Here is a 19,088-nt window from a genome sequence, read left to right as displayed (position 1 = left end):
CAGGCAAGCCAGCACATGAAAACACACACAAAATAAACTTACACATCAGTTTGGTTCTGTTCATACAGGGCTTTCATCTCTTCAAGGACTTGTCTGATACCATCCTCCTACAAGAAATAGATTTGATTTGAATAAACCAGGAAGTTTCTACAAGACTAGATACAGTACATTTTACATACGTTCACCAGATGCCACATAATCTGACAAGGGCATGATATACATAGAATTTATAGCACAGAAACAGGCCATTCGGCCAAACTGGTCCATGTCGGTGTTTTTACTCCACCCTCCCTACTTCACTTAACTCTTTCAGCACATCTTTCTATTCCTTTCTCCCTGATGTGCTTATCTAACTTTCCCTTTAAATGCACAACTTAAACTTCTCAAATTGCCACGGTTGGAATTGAGCTCACGTCCTCTGGATTACTAGTCCAGTAACATGACCATACTATCATCCTAATATTACAGCTGCTTATCAACCTCTCCCTGTACCCTTCCCTCAACATAGTTCAGTACTAGTTCTTCATGTTTGGAAGTTGTGGAAAGCCAGTTTGTTATTTCAAGTCAACAGGGAATAGTCAACCTGCTTTACAATTCTCCCGCCCCACCCAGTGAAATTTGTTTTTATTTTTATTTTTTAAATCAGGCAGGGTGTAGAACAGGCTGCCAATTCGCTATCGCCTGTTTTAAGCTACTACCCAAGACTGATTTCACCCCATAGAGAGTGAAAAAGCACGACATTCTAGATGACGATACAGTGGGGAAAGAGTTCACTTACTTCAATTTGTCTGGAAGTACAATAGTTATCTCCCCATCCCTTTTCCAAGTGGTGATTCCTTACTGAGTAGAGCTTTACAGGCACTAGGCGACTCTCATAATTCACCCAAGCGACCATCATTAATGTCAGCTCCTCAACAGAGTGTTTGCAAAGACACTCACAACCAAACCCAATCCTGCCTGCATCCTAAACCCACAAGCACATTTCCAGCAGAGGTCACTAGATTCAGATTCAGTATCCTGGCTGATTTTGCATTCCCTAACCCAGGGATGCTGAGGGCAATTTTAGCCTCCCTGCTGCCACCTTTGACTGATCAGGTAACTCAGCACATACCAGGGATCTCTTGTCAGCATGGCGCAGCTGTATTGTGGATAAACTCACCAAACCATTGCTATGTCACACCAACAACTTGCATTTATAGAGTGCCCTTAATGTAGTAAAACATCCCAAGACGCTTCACAGGAATGTTATCAAACAAAATTTAATGAGCCACATAAGGAGATATTAGGACAGGTGACCAAAAGCTTGGTCAAAGAAGTAGGTTTTAAGGGAGAGAGGGGTAAGAGAGGTTTAGAGGGGGAATTCCAGAGCTTAGGCATGATGAAAATCAGGGATGTGCAAGAGATCTCAGAGGGTTGTAGGATTGGAGGAGGTTAGAGATGGGAGGGGCAAGGCCATGGAGGGATATGAAAACAAGGATTAGAATTTTAAAATCGAGGCATTCCCTTACTGGGAGCCAATGTAGGTCAGCAAGCATAGGGCTGATGGGTGAATGGGATTTGGTGCAAATTAGCATACGGGCAGCAGAGTTTTGGATGAGCTCAAGTTTACAGAGAGTGCAACATAAATAAAAACTAAATAAATACAAACAGAAAATGCTGGAAACATTCATCAGCGAGAAAACAGTCAAGTTAACATTTCAGATGCAGATCCTTCATCAGAACTAGTCCAATGAAGAAAATGTTAACTTGTCTGTTATCTTCACAGATGAATGACCTGGTGAATGTTGCCAGCATTTTTCTGTTTCAGATGTCCAGCAGATGGAGTTTTTTGCTTTTTAAAAAAAAATCTTCAGCACAAGAGCAGTCCATTTTGTAGAAAAATACTGAATAAAACTAAAATAATGACTAGAAAAGGTTCCAATATAAACGCCAAGGTCATAACGCTAGAACATCCCAAGATCCCAATCCTGCAGCTGAAAAATTCAATCCTGAAACTGGCAATCACTTTGCTCACCATGGACCTTCATCATTTACTTTGTAATTAATTACTTTTTATTAAATTATCAATTGTCTTTCAAGAGTGAAATTATCTATTAGAATTGATTAAACTTGTATTGCATGGTGCTCAGATTTAAGGGAATCTCAAAAGCCCTTATTCCAGAGCCTAGGGCTCAAATTTTGTTTTATAGCTTTTTCAACCCACTGTTTCTGCCTCGGTGCAAGAAGTCTTAAAAACAGGTAGATTGTGAGCAGTGAATAATATAAAATGACAGTGAGAGTGGACTTCAAGAGAGTGGGACACCTTGAACAGACCAATTAGAATGATTATTTTTATCAAACAAGTTTTGATAAATCATTGAAACTTCATAGTGTTAATCAAAATACTGGTTGGATAGAGATTTAAAACTTTGATACAAGAAATGGCAATGAGATCATAACTTTAGGAGAAAAGTTCAGAGGAAGGAGAGCTTCAAAGCTAACATTTTATCTTTACATTTCAATAGATCAAAGCTCTACAGGCTTCACTGGGCCAAGTGGTTTTATCATTCTTGTCCAACAGGTTAATAGGAGATTAATTTTGGGTGATTGAAACCAGGCACTTTTATAGTCACATGATAATTATTGAGGGAAAAATGACCATTCAGCCCATGTTAGTTCATCCATCCAGAAAGACCACTGTGGCATCCAATTGTTTTAAAAATAATTATATGGTTTTCACCTCAACTACTCGAATTGGAAGCCCATTCCACGTCTCGATGAGTCAACATGGGATTGCTGACTCAACACGTCCAGCCAGTGCAGCACAACAATTAACAAAGCTAATAAAACATTGAAATTATTCTACTCTTTTCAGAGGAAGTCACGATCAAACTGGACACAGACAGAATGGACTTCCAGATATAGTATTAGAGGTAAAAACCCTGGAATCATTTAACAAACTGTTGAATATTGCAGTGGAGGTAACTTCATCTTTCTGTCTGAATGAACTAAAATAGGCAAATGGCCCTCCTCGTCAGTACTGATCATATGAATCGCTGTGTGAATAACTTCCCAACATCAGTCCTAAGTATACTTTTAACTAGCTTGAATGTGTAATCTTGTTCTACTGTCTCAATTTAGTTAGAAGTAATTATATGGATCTACCTTTGCCATACCATTTACTATCTTACTAATCAATCTCCTCTGGCACTGCACACCTGGAGTCAAGGCCAAAACTTAGGGAAGTTTGGGAAGCAGAGAAATAGAACTGGTAGAACGATAGGAGTTTCTCTCCAGTACAGGCGGAGGAGCCGAGAGATCCAAATCTGCAGCGCCACAGTGTCACCACTGGCGGAAGGTTGTAATTAGAAAGACAAGTTTATGTCAGCAGTTTCCATTATAACTGTGAACATAGAAATTTATAACGGAAAAAAGGTAACAAAAATGGCAAAAACATGACAACAGGAAGTAAAGTTTTGTAGACAGGGACTGTGCAAAGATGCAAAACATTAAGTAAGATACGCAGATAGATATTTCTGAAAGGTTACTTCTCAGTTACTTCTTTTCAAGGCTGAAAAGCCCAAATTTCTCCTGTCTTTCCTCATACGTCAGTCCTTTGATACTAGGGTACAACCTTGTGGCTCTTCAGAAATGTCTCCCGTACTTCAATGTGTCCCTTGCATCTAGGTGACAACAGCTGGACATAGTATTTAAGCTGTGGTCAGAGCAAAGCACAATACAGTTTGAGCATGACTTTTGTTTTAGGTTTCAGAATTTTTGTAATTCCGCCCCCCCCCCCCCAATCATGGAAATTGAAGCATCGTGTTTTAAAACAGTGAATTTGCAAATGATTTTTTATTTTAAAAAAGGCAAAAGACTGCAGGCATTGAAGAGATACGTTATAGCAAGACAAGCCAGTTTGTGGGATGTCACAGCTAAACCTTTTTCAAGTTGCTACAATGAGGGTCTATTGTCTGATCCCAAGCCTATCAGCCAGGACCAATGGTAAGTTAAGCAATTGGTTATCCTGTCTCAAGCGGCCAACAATTATTCACATTCAATGTGGCGAGGAAGATTCTATTCATGTCTGCTTCTCTTTCCCTTCTACTTTTAGGGGTCAGAATTTACAAACAGCAAGAAAATAAAACCATGTTCAGGGGCAGTCAAGTTTTAAACAAGAGACTGCAAGACGTACGCCCAGCACTGATGTATCAGAGCTCCAAGCTAAGATGCAGGAGGTCGGGAGCCGCGACCGGGAGTTCCGAAGGTTGTGTTGCCTGCCAGGGTTAAGGATATCTCGTCACGGCTGGAGAAAAAGTTGGAAGGGGAGGATCCAGTGGTCATGGTCCACGTAGGAACCAACGACATAGGTAGAACTAGGAATGAGTTTCTGCTGAGGGAGTTTGAGCAGCTAGGGGCCAAATTAAAACGCAGAACCTCAAAGTTAATAATCTCTGGATTGTTACCCGAGCCAAATTGGCATAGGTCCAGACAGATCAGAGATTTAAATGCATGGCTCAAAGAGTGATGAGAGGAAGGGGTTTTGATTCATGGGGCACTGGCATTAGTACTGGGGAAAGCTGTTCAGTTGGGACGGGCTCCACTTAAACCGGGCTGGGTCCAGTGTCCTGGCGAATCGAATAACTAGGGTTATTGGATTCGCTTTAAACTATTGAAGGGGTGGGGGGTGGGGTTGGGAGGATTCAGAAAAGGGTAAATTAAAAAGCAGCAAGAGAAATGTCAAGGCTGTAGAGCATAGTAGTGACCTGGGTAGATAGGCAGAATGGGTCAGGAAGGGACAGAGATTGATAAAGGTAATAGGGCACCAGTGACTAAAGTGACATCACAGAAAATTAGAAAAAAATTAAAGCTAATGGTACTACAGTATATCTGAAAGCACAAAGCAGTCACAACAAAACAGATGAATTAATAGCACAGATAGAAATAAATGGGTTTGATTTAATAGCCATTACAAAGATGTGGTTGCAGAGTGACCAAGGTTGGAAACTAAATATTCCAGGAGACAGGCAGAATGGAAAAGGAGGGGGTGGATAAGCCCTGATAATAAAAGGATGGGATAAAGACAGTAGAGAGAAAGGATCTTGGCTCAGAAAAACAAAATGTAGTATCAGTTGGGGTGGAGCAAAAAAACAACAAGGGGCAGAAAACACTAGTGGGAGTAGTTTATAGGTCCCCTAATAGTAGTTGTAATGTCAGGCAGAGTATAAATCAGGAAATTAGAGATGCATGCAACAGGGGTAATACGGTAATCATGGGAAAAAGGAAAAAATTAGCGAAAGTAAACGTGGGTCCCTTACAGGCTAAGACAGGAGAAATTATAATGGGGAATAAGGAAATGACAGAGAAATTAAACAAATACTCTGTCTGTCTGTCTGTCTTCATGGAAGACAACACAAAAAACATTCCAGAAATAGTGGAGAATCAAGGGTCTAGTGAAAATGAGAAACTGAAAGAAGTTAGTATTAGTAAGGAAATAGTACTGGAGAAATTAATGGGACTGAAAGCCGATAAATTCCCAGGGCCTGATGGCCTACATTCTAGGGTTTTAAAAACTATATATATATATATATATATATAAATATATATATATATATATATATATATATATATATTAGTGATAATGGATGCATTGGTTGTCATCTTCCAAATTCCATAGATCTCTAACAGTTCCTGCAGATTGGAAGGTATTACAAAGTATTAACAGCACAGAAACAGACCATTCGGCCCAACAGGTCCATGCTGGTGTTTATGCTCCACACGAGCCTCCTCCCACTCTCTTCATCTCACCCCATCAACATATCCATCTATTCCCTTCTCCCTCATGTGCTTATCCAGCTTCCCCTTGAACGCATCTATGCTATTCGCCTCAACTACTCCCTGTGGTAGCGAGTTCCACATTCTAACCACTCTGGATAAAGAAGTTTCTCCTGAATTCCCTTTTGGATTTATTAGTGACTAGCTTATACCGTGTGCAGTGCAGTACTGAGGGAGCTCTGCACTTTCGAGAGTGCTGTTTTCCAGGTGAAATGTTAGACCGAGGCCCAATGTTCCCTTCCCCGGTGAGAAAGCATTGCTCTGCCAGCCCTGGGGCTCCCCTTCAGATTATTGGTACAATCTGATGATGTCAGAAACCCAGTCATTTCACTCTCAATCCCATTACTCCAATGTGAGATCCACTGTTCTGAACAAACACACTGAATTTTGTTTTTTCAAATCAAAAATACAAAGTGATACCGATAGCAGCTCCAGCCATGGCTTTACACTTGCATTTCCCAAGCTTCCTCCTCACAATCAAATGCCTCTGCTAATTTGGTACCATGTACAAAACATGCCAAATGGATATACAGATCTCCCTCCATCAGTTACACTCCACACTACAAAGTGGGCAGATATCTGGGAAGAGATACCCCAGTAAGACCAGCACCTAACTGAAATAAAGTGGGACATTGTTTTCCCTTGACAGGTACTGTGGGAAACCAGCTGTGTAAAAGCACCTTCACTTGTGGGTTCAAGTCCCACTCCAGACACTTGAACACAAAAATTTAGGCTGACACTCCAGTGCAGAGCTGCACTGTCCGAGGTGCAGTCTTTCAGAGGAGATGTTAAACAGAGGTCCCATCTGCTCTCTCCGGTGGATGTAAAAGATCTCAGGGCACTATTTCAAACAGCTGGTGATTTCTCCCTGGTGTCCTAGCCAACATTGATCCCACAGATTATCTGGTCATTATCACAATACTATTTGTGGGAGCTTGCTGAGCGCAATTTGGCTGCCGCATTTCCTACATTACAACAGTGACTACACTTCAAAAGTACTTAATTGGCTGTGAAGCACTTTGGGACGTCCGGAGTTCATGAAAAGCGCTGTATAAATGCAAGTCTTTCTTATCATGGCCACTTAAAAAAAGTGGATAAATCCCCAGGCCCAGACGAGATGGATCCCAGGCTGCTGTGTGAGGCAGGGGAGGAGATTGCAGGGGCTCTGACACAAATTTTCAGAACCTCTCTGGCCACAGGGGAGGTACCAGAGGACAGCTAACGTAGTACAGGTTGAACGTCCAAAATCCAGAGTTCCGGAATCCGGGACAATTGGTGGCAGGGTCGTCCGGAATCCATAAAATGTTTCGGAATCTGGACACCCTGAGGGAGGCTTACCAAAAACCGGAAATATCGCAACCTGGGCCCAGGCATTTCCGGACTCGGCACGTGTTTCTGATGTCCGAAGTTCGGAAATATCACAACCTGGGCTCGGGCGTTTCCGGACATCAGAAACACATTCCGAAGTCCAGAAAAACACAAAAACCGGCTCAGTCTCAGTCCCGAGGTTGCCGGGTTCAGGACACTCAACCTGTACCATTATTCAAGAAGGGTAGTAGGGATAAACCAGGGAATTACAGGCCAGTGAGTCTAACATCAGTGGTAGGGAAATTATTGGAAAAAATTCTGAGGGACAGAATTAGTCTCCACTTGGAGAGGCAAGGATTAATCAAGGATAGTCAGCATGGCTTTGTCAGGGGGAGGTCATGTCTGACCAATTTGATTGAATTTTTTTTGAGGGGGTGACTAGGTGTGTGGATGAGGGTAGTGCAGTTGATGTAGTCTACATGGACTTCAATAAGGCTTTTGACAAAGTCCCGCATGGGAGACTGGTCAAGAAGGTAAGAGCCCATGGGATCCAGGGCAATTTGGCACATTGGATCTAAAATTGGCTTAGTGGCAGGAGGCAGAGGGTGATGGTCAAAGGTTGTTTTGTGTCCAATGGTGTACCGCAGGGATCGGTGCTGGGTCCCTTGATGTTTGTAGTGTACATTAATGATTTAGATATGAATGTAGGAGGTATGATCAGTAAGTTCGCAGATGACACAAAAATTGGTGGAGTGGTAAATAGCGAGGAGGGAAGCCTCAGGCTACAGGACAATATAGACGGGTTGGTCAGATGGGCAGAACAGTGGCAACTGAAAAGTGTGAGGTGATGCATTTTGGGAGGACTAACAAGACAAGGGAATACACAATGAATGGTAGGACCCTAGGAAGGACAGAGGAACCTTAGTGTGCATGTACATAGATCCCTGAAGGCAGCAGGACAGGTAGATAAGGTGGTTAAGAAGGCATATGGGATACTTATATTCTATGCCTTGGCTAATGAAGGCAAGAGCAGGGAGATTATGATGGCGCTATACAAAACACTAGTTAGGCCACAGCTGGAATACTGTGTGCAGTTCTGGTCGCCACACTATAGGAAGGATGTGATTGCATTGGAGAGGGTGCAGAGGAGATTCACCAGGATGTTACCTGGGCTGGAGCGTTTCAGCTATGAAGAGACTGGACAGGCTGGGTTTGTTTTCCTTAGAGCAGAGAAGGCTGAGGGGGGACCTGATTGAGGTGTACAAAATTATGAGGGGCATAGATAGGGTAGATAGAAAGGAACTTTTCCCCTTAGTAGAGGGGTCAATAACCAGGGGGCATAGTTTCAAGGTAAGGGGCAGGAGGTTTAGAGGGGATTTGAGGAAAAACTTTTTCACCCAGAGGGCGGTTGGAATCTGGAACTCACTGCCTGAAAGGGTGGTAGAGGTAGGAACCCTCACAACATTCAAGAAGCATTTAGATGAGCACTTGAAACGCCATAACATACAAGGCTATGGACCAAGCGCTGGAAAATGGGATTAGGATAGGGCTTGATGGCCGGTGCAGACACGATGGGCTGAAGGATCAGCCTCCAAACTTCTCCACATTAGACTCATCAGTCACCTGCAAACTCATTTTTAATGTGGAAGCAAGTTTTTCCTCGGTTCCAAGGGACTGCCTAATAAGAAAACGACTGATACCAATGAGACTGATTACAACCAAAAAGTGTTGACATCGCACCATTTAGCATTAGGGTTTAGCGGGTGGGGTAATTAGGGTTAGAAACCGTGTTCTCATTGACAACACGTTGTCACTGGCCGCGTCCTTTTTGTTGCCATTGTACCTGAACAATAAGACTGAGCGCCTGTTAACAAAACTATTTCGAACAGACTGTGGTACTCACATTAAAAGCGGGCAACTGTCCATCCGCAGCTCGCTGCAGTTCCCGGATCAGCTCTATGGCTTTTTCACAAAACATTACTGCTAATAATACCACCCACCAAACGCTTCCACCAAAACCTCCCGCCAAACAAACGGCCTTTAACCAACTGCCGGCCACCATTAAACGGACGCCCAACGCGCCCGCCAAAATCCACCAATTAGGGGCCGCGGCGTCCTCCGCTTTGGACCAATCAGAACGCCGGAAAGGCGAGCGCCGGCGAAGACGTCACTTCCCCCGGAGGGCGGCTTCACTGTAATATATAAACAGCGAGCAATGTCTCCCCACTGTTTTCAGAAGAGGTAGATGCGGTTGTGTGATTTATTTTTTTTAATGTATAATCAATGCTTGTTGCTTTCCCCTTTCCCCTTTCCCCACCTGCTCTCCAGATTCACGGTTTGATTTTCTTTCCCCTCTGGCTCGAGCTGCTGCCCCCACCCTCCTTTCCTTTCAAACGGCTTCCCTCGCCGCGAGCCCAACCGGTGAGGCGGAGGAGTGCGTCTGCGCGTTACCCCCCCCCCCCCTTCCTATTTCCCCCAACCAGGATTTGGTGGAAAGCAAGGAGGCCTGTGCACTGGGACGGGTCAGTGGTCTGGGCTGATCAGCACCTCTTGACGGCAGAGGAGAGGGGGATTGCAGAACATGCATCTTTCTATTAAACCATTGAGGGTGCCATTGGCCCGGATTTTGCGGTGGGTCATGACGGCGAACTGTCGGCGGTCACCATCATTGCCCCTCTGAAACTGAGCGCAACTTCAGGACTTGGTGCATGCGCATCTAAACGCGGAGATCCTGAAGTTGTGGTCACTTATTCGCTGCTCCAACAGAGGCTGTGCTATGGACCCCCGCCCCCATAGCCGGCAATCAGTGGAACGGAGCTTTTTCTGTGCTAATATTGCTGTTAAATACCCCATTAAATGTTAAGCTTTGTTGGAATAGGTGTAACTGGGGTTTAATAGTGTATTGACTGCTAAACAACCCTGAAAATCTAATTTTTATATTTGTAGAATGTCAAATTTTTCCATTATAAAAATTACAATTCATTTAAAAAAATTAATTTTAAAGTTTGTTCATGATATTTCAGCTTCTACCTTATCACCATGTGAAAGATCCCATCTTTATTTTTGCTCTCTAACATTTTTAAAAAGTGAGGATAAAAGCTGCTTTTGATTTCCTGGTTTGCTGTCTGAGAATTCTTCAATGTGATTAGCTGCTTAGACAGTTTGATGGTGTCATCGCTACATCACACTGGCAATCCCCTATTCACGGCGCTCAATCACTTGCACATTGAGAATCTTCAAGTTTTTGCCACAGATCGTGAGATATATGTGGGCGGCTTTCTTCGGGGTCCGCAGCGAGCGCCTTTGCTTCACCACTGACCACAAATTACGGGCCATTAGGTTTGCCCCAGTGTTACTAACAAAAAACCAGCACTACAAGTGCCATGCTTGTCTGAAGAGGCAGCACTAATATAATTTAAACAAAAGGTCCAATTAAACTTAAAAGAACATGATACTAAATCATAATATTATTTATGTCAATTGGACCCACTGCCCTGTCGCGCCCACTGGCCGCCGAAGGCCCCAAGTGTCTCAACATGCCATCTTGTCGCTGGACATCTTGGAGTGCGACTGATTTATGAGCTAGGAGTTAATGGTGTAATAGCTTTTATCCCTACTGTATTTTGGGCTGAACTTCAGGGGTTCTTTTATAAGGAGGTTTTTATAATTAAGTTAAACCAGTTGTATTTTGAAGCTTAATTTTCATTGTAATTTCTTAGTCTGGTCCTTGGGCATTTCTGTAGTTGGGGGAAATTCAAGTCTTGTGCTTTTCAGTGGTTAAAACTAACAAACTATATGCCATTTGAGAACATCCCAGATTCTAAATTGTATATCTGCAGAGTTAGGTTGATTTAAGATTAGAGCATGACCTGTTGCCTTTTAAAGGGCAATGATGCAGTATGGACAAATGTTTACAATGCAAAGCACTTTCCCCTTGTGTGTTTTTAACAAAATACTTGATGATGGTGAATCTTTGTGCTTAGCCTTGTGAGGGAGAATGGAAGACTTTTTGACTTTGGCTATGTAGCATCAGTATCAGACATTGCCAAGTTGGGTACAGCACAGGTGAGATGCAAAGTAAATGCTTGCTGTGCTTTGCTCCAACCTCGGAAGTGCTCCTGTACCAGTCTAAAGTATGTATTTCCCACATCAGCCTTTTTTTTGTTGTTGTCCGGCTTCGCTGGGTGATATTGGTAAACTCTCAGGAGTTCTCTGAGGAACTCTCTCCGATCAGGAACTGCTTGAGACAGCCAATGGAGAGAAGAAACATCCATTCTATGATGCTAGTTGAGCCAGAAATTAAATGACAGTGTACTAATTGACTTTCATCCACTGCACTTTAATCTTATTTAAATGATGGAAATGGTGTTGATTTGTGCACAGCATTTCATTTCATATCTGATGAAAGGGATGAACTGAAAGAAATCAGTATTTGTAGGGAAATGGTGTTAAGGAAATTGATGGGATTGAAGGCCGATAAATCCCCAGGGCCTGATAATCTACATCCAAGGGTACTTAAGGAAGTGGCCCTAGAAATAGTAGATGCATGGCTGATCATCTTCCAACATTCGATGGAATCTGGAACAGTACCCATGGATTGGAGGGTAGCTAATGTTACCCCACTATTCAAAAAAGGTGGTCGAGTAAACGGGGAATTATAGACCGGTAAGCCTGACATCAGTAGTGGGGAAAATGCTAGAGTCCATTATAAAAGATGTAATAGCAGAGCACTTGGAAAACAGTGACAGGATCGGACAAAGTCAACATGGATTTACAAAGGGTAAATCGTGCTTGACTAATCTACTGGAATTTTTTGAGGATGCAACTGGTAAAATAGATAAGGGAGAACCAGTGGATGTGGTGTATTTGGACTTTCAGAAGGCTTTCGATAAGGTCCCGCATAAGAGATTAGCGTGTAAAGTTAAGGCACATGGGATTGGGGGCAAGGTACTGACTTGGATAGAGAACTGGTTGGCAGACAGAAAGCAAAGAGTTGGAATAAACGGGTCTTTTTCCGAGTGGCAGGCAGTGACTAGTGGGGTACCGCAGGGATCGGTCCTTGGACCCCAGCTATTCACAATATATATTAATGATCTAGACAAGGGAACTAGATGTAATATCTCCAAATTTGCAGACGACACAAAGCTGGGTGGGCGTGTGTGCTGTGAGGAGGATGCCGAGAAACTCCAGGATGATTTGGACAGGTTGGGTGATTGGGCAGAAGCATAGCAGATGCAATATAACGTGGATAAATGTGAGGTTATCCACTTTGGTAGCAAAAACAGGAAGGCAGATTATTATCTGAATGGCAATAGATTGAGAGAAGGGGAAGTGCAATGAGACCTGGGTGTCCTTGTGCACCAGTCGCTGAAGGTAAGCATGCAGGTGCAGCAGGCGGTTAAGAAGGCAAATGGTATGTTGGCATTCGTAGCGAGAGGGTTTGAGTACAGGAACAAGGATGTCTTGCTGCAGTTGTACAGGGCCTTGGTGAGACCACATCTTGAGTATTGTGTGCAGTTTTGGTCATCTTATCTGAGGAAGGATGTTCTTGCCATGGAAGGAGTTCAGCGAAGATTCACCAGGCTGATACCTGGGATGGCAGGAATGACGTATGAGAGATTGGGTCGATTGGGCTTGTACTCGCTGGAGTTTAGAAAATGAGAGGGGATCTCATTGAAACTTATAAAATTCTGACAGGACTAGACAGATTAGATGCAGGAAGAATGTTCCCGATGGTCGGGGAGTCCAGAACCAGGGGTCACAGTCTAAGGATAAGGGGTAAGCCATTTAGGACAGAAATGAGGAGGAATTTCTTCACCCAGAGAGTGGTGAACCTGTGGAATTCTCTACCACAGAAGGTAGTAGAGGCCAATTCATTAAATATATTCAAGAAGGAGTTGGATATATTTCTTAAGGCTAAAGGGATCAAGGGGTATGGGGAGAAAGCAGGGACCGGGTACTGAATTTGGATGATCAGCCATGATCGCATTGAATGGCGGAGCAGGCTCGAGGGGCCGAATGGCCTACTCCTGCTCCTATCTTCTATCTATGTTTCTATGTGGGGGCCTGAATTTAGGAATTGAAGATGATTTAGCTGATGTCAGCTGGTGCAAAGATTTAATGGCTGGCTATTATGATTAGAAGAAGGAGGATACCAATACTACAAAGTCAATACAAGTACATGAGTAGTCTGCGGCTAATGTTAGTTGAGTGTTTGACAGCCTCTGTATGACCAAGTTGATTGACTTTTTACATGTTTTAAGTTGCCACAGATTTTTAAATTCAGTCTCGGGATGTGGGCATTACTGGCAAGGCTGGCATTTATTGTCCATCCCTAGTTTCCCTGAGGTGGTAGTGGGTGTTCTTCTTGAACTGCGCTCTTTGTAGTTGGTTTATACAATTGTGAGGCCACTTCAGAGGGCAGTTAAGAGTCAACTACATCAGTGTGGGACTGGAACCACTTATGAAACAGATCAGGTAAGGATGGCAGGTTTCCTTCCCTAAAGGACATTACTGAACCGAAAGCTTCATGTCTCTTACCTGCTTTATGCCCTGAACAAGTGTAATATTTTGCATTGTTGTCAATAAAATATGGTGTATTTCCAGGTAATCTACTTTCCCAGCCACATAATGTCACTTATTTTCATATTTAGTAGTGTGATGCACAATCTCAAACATTCTGATTGTGGCCTCAATTATGGCTAAGAAAAATAGAAAACAACTGCTTGCAGTTACATGGTGCTTTTAAATAGTGAAACTTCTCATGGAGCTTTACAAAGGAGGGATTGGATACAGCAGCAGTTTGGGAGGAGGGTTGGGGAGGTGACTAAAGTATGGACAAGGAGGCAAGTATGGACAAAGCTTTTGAATTTGGGGAATGATGTGACAAGACAGAATGATTGAGGGAGGAAATCTAGTGCTTAGCGTCATGATGACGAATAGCATGATCAATTGATGTTGAACGATACGGGGTGGAAGGGGAGGGGGGAAGGAATGCATTTAGCATCAGTGATAGAAGACCAGAAGTTGCAAGCCAGAACATAGGACTGGAGGAGGTTCCAGAGGTTTACACTTGCATATCTAGGATGAAAAAAGGCTTCCGGCCCACACATGCTCACCTCTATCCATCAACTGATTTGATCTCTCTTCACCAAACATCTCCCCTCCCCTCACACCTCCTTGGAAACCTTGAACCAATCAGACGTGCTCTCCGACCTCTCCTAGGCAAGCAGGTAGGTCCCATCAGGCCCCAGGGCACAAGTTACTATCCAGAAATAATATGCCCTCCATATGTTGTGATCACCTTGTTTCCAAGAAATCTATCTAACCCATCTCGATATTCAGTCTCCATCACCGCCTCCAGAATCCAGTTCCACAGGGTAGATCACCCTGTGGGAAAAGTAAAACTTCCAGGCATTCAACCTCAACGCCTGCTAAGAGGTAGGATGGAGTAAGGCCTTTGATGTATTTATAAATAAGGTTGAGGATCTGCAGGCAGTGTCTAGGATGGGAAGCCAGTGGAGGTTGGCAAGGACAGTGGATGAAAGGTCTTGCAGGACTTAGAACAGGATAGGATGAGTTGGAGTTTGCCTTGGGTGGAAACCTGCAACGAGAGTTTAGGAGGTCAAGACTGAAGGTAACAAAAGCATGGATGAGGGTTTCGGTGGCAGTGATGTCGCAGAGGTAGAAATAGGCACTTTTGATGATTAATTCGACGTGCAATTTGAAACTCAACTCAATCAAACCAGACTTCGAGATTGCACACCATCAAGCTCAAGCTGAGTAGGCAGCAGGAAAAGGAGATAAAATCAGGTTCTAAGGTGTGATGTTTCTGGTTGGCTGGGGGAAGTGAGGGGCAGGGTGCTCAACAGGATGGTTTCAGACAAGCTGCGATGAACAGGAAGTTATGGTCACATTTCTAATAAGAAAGTCTCTATATATTTTAATATCTTTGCACAAGGGTTTGGCAGTCACTTTACGTGTTAGATACTGCTACGTGCTTCCTCAATCTGATGAGAATATACATTACAGTCTGGTATGTAAAAGGACACTTCAAAGACATTATTTCTAAGAAGCATTTCTTGACATTTATCTGCTTAGGTGTCACTATTTATCTGCTTAGGTGTCACTATATTAAATTTGATCAGCTTGACACTTGGGCAGAAACAGACTGCCTGACATGTCTTTCAATCCTATTGTAAGTGACACCTTAATTGTGTGGGAAATCACTATTTTGAATCCTGTAAATAGCTGATCAGATAATATAGTTAAGAGAGGTACATTTTGTAAATTCTTTTGTTTCAGTATATCTTTAAAAAGGATTTTGAATTATATATCTGAGCTTAGCTTTTTCCCAGTCAGCTCTCATTCAGTTGCTGACAGTGACATAGCAGGCCAGAGACTACCTGGTAGCAAACAGCCACATAATACATAAACTGGGATACAAGGGTCAGGTTTATATTGAGTGTTAATGCAGCTTTGTTTTCAATAATCCAAGGAAAATCCGTCTTTCGGATGAGACATCAAACCGAGGCTTTGTCTGCCCTCTCAGGTCAATGTAAAACATCTTATGGCACTATTCAAAGAAGAGCAGGTGAATTCTCTCAGTGCCCTGGTCAATGTTTAGCTCTCAACCAACACATAAAACAGATGATCAGATCATTTATTTATTTCATTGCTGTTTGTGGGACCTTGCTGTGCACAAATTGGCTGCATATTTCCTATATTACAACAGTGATTACACTTCAAAAAGTACTTCATTGGATGTAAAGTGCTTTGGGACATCCTGAGGTCATGAAAGGTGCTATTTAAATGCATGTTTGTTCAAATAGCAAAGTGTGCAATTACTGTAAATCTACTGTTTGTATTTAATACTGTTAAATCGCTTACTGATCAATAGGTCTGTCTAGCAGTTATAGTCTAAGTCGGGTGTTCTATGCTTCCGAGGTCCCCCTCCCGTGTTATAAAAATTCCACGGACACCTGTCGCACAAGTATTTTTACTGTATAACTATTACTTCTTTACGTAAGGTAGAGTTATTAATAATTATTTATTAAGTCCTAAATTTACATAAGCAAAATACTGTGGATGCTGGAAATCTGAAATAAAGGCAAAAAATGCTGGAAATGCTCAGCAGGTCAGGCCAGCATCTGCGGAGAGAGAGAAACAATTAACATTTCATGTCTGATGACCTGTTTTTATCCTGAATTTACATGATGCGCCTATTTGCTGCCAGGGTCTGCTCCACACCATCAACCATTTGCTTAACAGGAAATGAACCAGAAGCAACAAGCGCCGTGCTCACTACAGGCTCATTTTGTGCACACTCGGTCGGACTGAACTAAAATTCCAGGTCCACGTCCTCCATTTCGGAAACAGACCTTCCCTCTTACTTTGATACCAAACCCCAACATGGTGATGAAAGCCAGTGACTTGAATTAACAGCACCAGTAATGGCGGAGGCGGATGGCACATGAGAGAAATGGAGAAATAAACAAGGCATTGAGCGACTTTGCCCACCTTCATCATCGCCATAAATCCTTTAGTGACAAAGGCAGCGCCCCCCCCCCTTTCCTCCTCCCCAAACCTTTTGCGCACTCTCCCCATTAACCACATGCTTTTCAAATGCGCGAGTGGCTTCCAACCGACACAGGGTGGCTCCGCACAAGGGGAAAGAAAAGGATTGAAAGGAACGCTCACAGTAACTCAGACCACGCAATGCCAGACTAACTTGTGGATTTCCCCACCCCCAACTCCGGTTATAATATCCCTGGAAGAGAAGTTATGACTTCCACTATTTTGTTTAATAGTTAAAAGCGGTGAGTGGTTAATGAACATGGAAGCGATATGGGCTGGATCAAAAAAAAAACTTACTGCGATCAATACTGCTGTAAAAGTCAGTTACACACCAAGGGACTTGTCTAAGCATTCAAATGGTGTTCAACTTTTCCAATGTGAAATTTTGCACGTGCGTGAAGCTTTGAATGGGCCACGCACCCAAAAAAACAATTGGAATATTGGTGCACAGTCTTTGAATAGCTGAGAATATTCCACTCGTCTCAATATACAGGGGAGACTACTGATGTTTGTGCCACAAACATCAATAGCCTCCCCTGTATATTGAAGGGACAAACCAACTGGCAGACCCCCAGTTGAGACCCTCTGGTCTAAATTACTATCTGAGAGTGATTATTCTTCCACCTAACCGAAGTCAAGGAAATCGTGTGACTGCAAATAATATATCCAAGTAAAGTCATATTTTTTTTCCCCATAGCCTTGCAATTTTTTTCCTTTTGAAGTATATATCCAATTTCCTTTTGAAAGTTACTGTTGAATCTGCTTCCACCCCCGCTGTCAGGCAGTGCATTCCAGATCATAACAACTTGTGTAGAAAATGCTCCCCATCTTCCCTCTGGTTCTTTTGCCAATTACCTTAAATCTGCATCCTCTGCTTACTGACCCTCCTGCTAGTGGAAGTAGACAGGAGTAATTAATTCTGTGTTGCACAATTTTTTTATTAAACACTTGTGCTACACTCAGTTGAAAGTGGGCAGATCGGGGACCTCCTCGTAGGACTGCTCCTGGGCCTGGCCAAAGTGGCCATCAACTGATCCAGGTAGCGGGTGATCGAGGAGGTAGTTTGGCCCGACTGCCTGCCTCTCTTCCGCAGCCATGTTCGCGCCTGGGTTGTCCTGGAGATGGAGCACGCGGTGTCCACCGGCACGCTCGAGGCCTTCCGCGACCGGTGGGTGCCACGGGGACTGGAGTGCATCATCACCCCAGCCAACCAAATTTTAATTTAAGTTGTTAAGTTTCATTTAATGTTTTATTAGTTACAGTTTATTTGTTTATGGTCCATACAAAAGAGTACACTCAGTTGAATTACTGACTTGCAACTTACTGCCAGACAGCTCATACATTATATTTGTCCCATTCGCACAAAAAACCTGATTGTATATATTTATAATTCAGCTGGGAGATGTTTTCTTAAAAGTGTAATGTTACAAGCTCAATTATTTCGTGACTTTTATTTCCTGCCTGCCTGTCTGAAAAATGGTTGCCGAATTCAACACTTTGACTCTTAAAATATGGGAGGCGTGTGCGCTACAAACGGGTGAGAGGTTGGAGGTTGTGGCTGATCAGCTGATGCGAAGCGTTGGGAGTCGCTGCAAACAATGTAGCGAACTGGGCGCCCTTAGAAAAACCAAAACACTGGGAGACTGAAGTCCAGACGGTCTGCTTTAGCACGGCTCATCCCCACCGGTTCCTTTAACTCCCCCCACCCCTCTGCCTTCAGCTCTTCTATTTTTTTCCCTCTCTCCCTCCCCTAAATAAAGGTGGCTCTTGGCGTTTTGTTTTTCTAGTAATGCGAAGGAGGAATAATTCCCTGACAGTAGAACATGACACGACCGTCACGACCCTGCAAAAGGACTCGGCACAGTCTGCACCGAGATTGAAGCACCGCCACAAGGCAGCAGCCAGCAAAGGAAGAGACAACGACCTCGGTACAGATGCGAAGACAGGAATGAGAACTGGTTGTCGGAGGTAAGACCAGTCTTTCTCTGCGTGGGCTAGTACTGTAGTACAAAAGATAGAGCACCAGGGTAATCAGACGTCGTAATAACGAGTTCCAAATCTGTCTGGTCAAATCAGGTGAAACATTAAAGGATCAATTTCTTACATCTAAACGCTCGTTTCCTTCGAGTTTGAAGTGTTGCACTACAACAGCATGCATTAAATGTAGCCTTTGATTACTGAAACAGACCTGGCCGTAGGTTTCACTTGCATTTGAACGTTGAGTCCGCTTTCCGCAAAGACGGAAGAGGTCATTTGAAAAATGAAAAACTTTAAAAAAAAATACAGACAAGGAAATTGCCAAAATATAATTTAACAATTGTGTAAATAATTCAACTGCGTATTAAAGTATAACTTGGTTCATTTCATAAGAATTCAACCACTTATCATTG

The 19,088-nt window shown here is 43.1% G+C and overlaps 1 protein-coding gene across 2 annotated transcripts in view; it reads right to left on the bottom strand.

The window, feature by feature from the left end:
• The window catches only part of gins1 (GINS complex subunit 1 (Psf1 homolog)), a 62,855-nt gene extending 53,666 nt beyond the window's left edge, over positions 1 to 9,189 (bottom strand). For both annotated transcript variants that reach the window (XM_085981889.1, XM_085981888.1), the window contains exons 1-2: positions 9,026 to 9,189; positions 43 to 107 (exon numbers count right to left, since the gene is read on the bottom strand). In XM_085981889.1, coding sequence (XP_085838015.1) covers positions 43 to 107; positions 9,026 to 9,184 — 224 coding nt within the window. In that variant the 5' untranslated portion in view covers positions 9,185 to 9,189. The remainder of the gene's footprint in view (positions 1 to 42; positions 108 to 9,025) is intronic.
• Between the last annotated feature and the right edge of the window lie 9,899 nt (positions 9,190 to 19,088).

The sequence above is a fragment of the Somniosus microcephalus genome, chromosome 3, assembly GCF_052327205.1.
Source record: "Somniosus microcephalus isolate GS21.2 chromosome 3, FLI_Smic_1.0, whole genome shotgun sequence".
Taxonomy (NCBI): Eukaryota; Metazoa; Chordata; class Chondrichthyes; order Squaliformes; family Somniosidae; genus Somniosus; species Somniosus microcephalus.
This window is presented reverse-complemented; position numbering and strand designations above follow the sequence as displayed.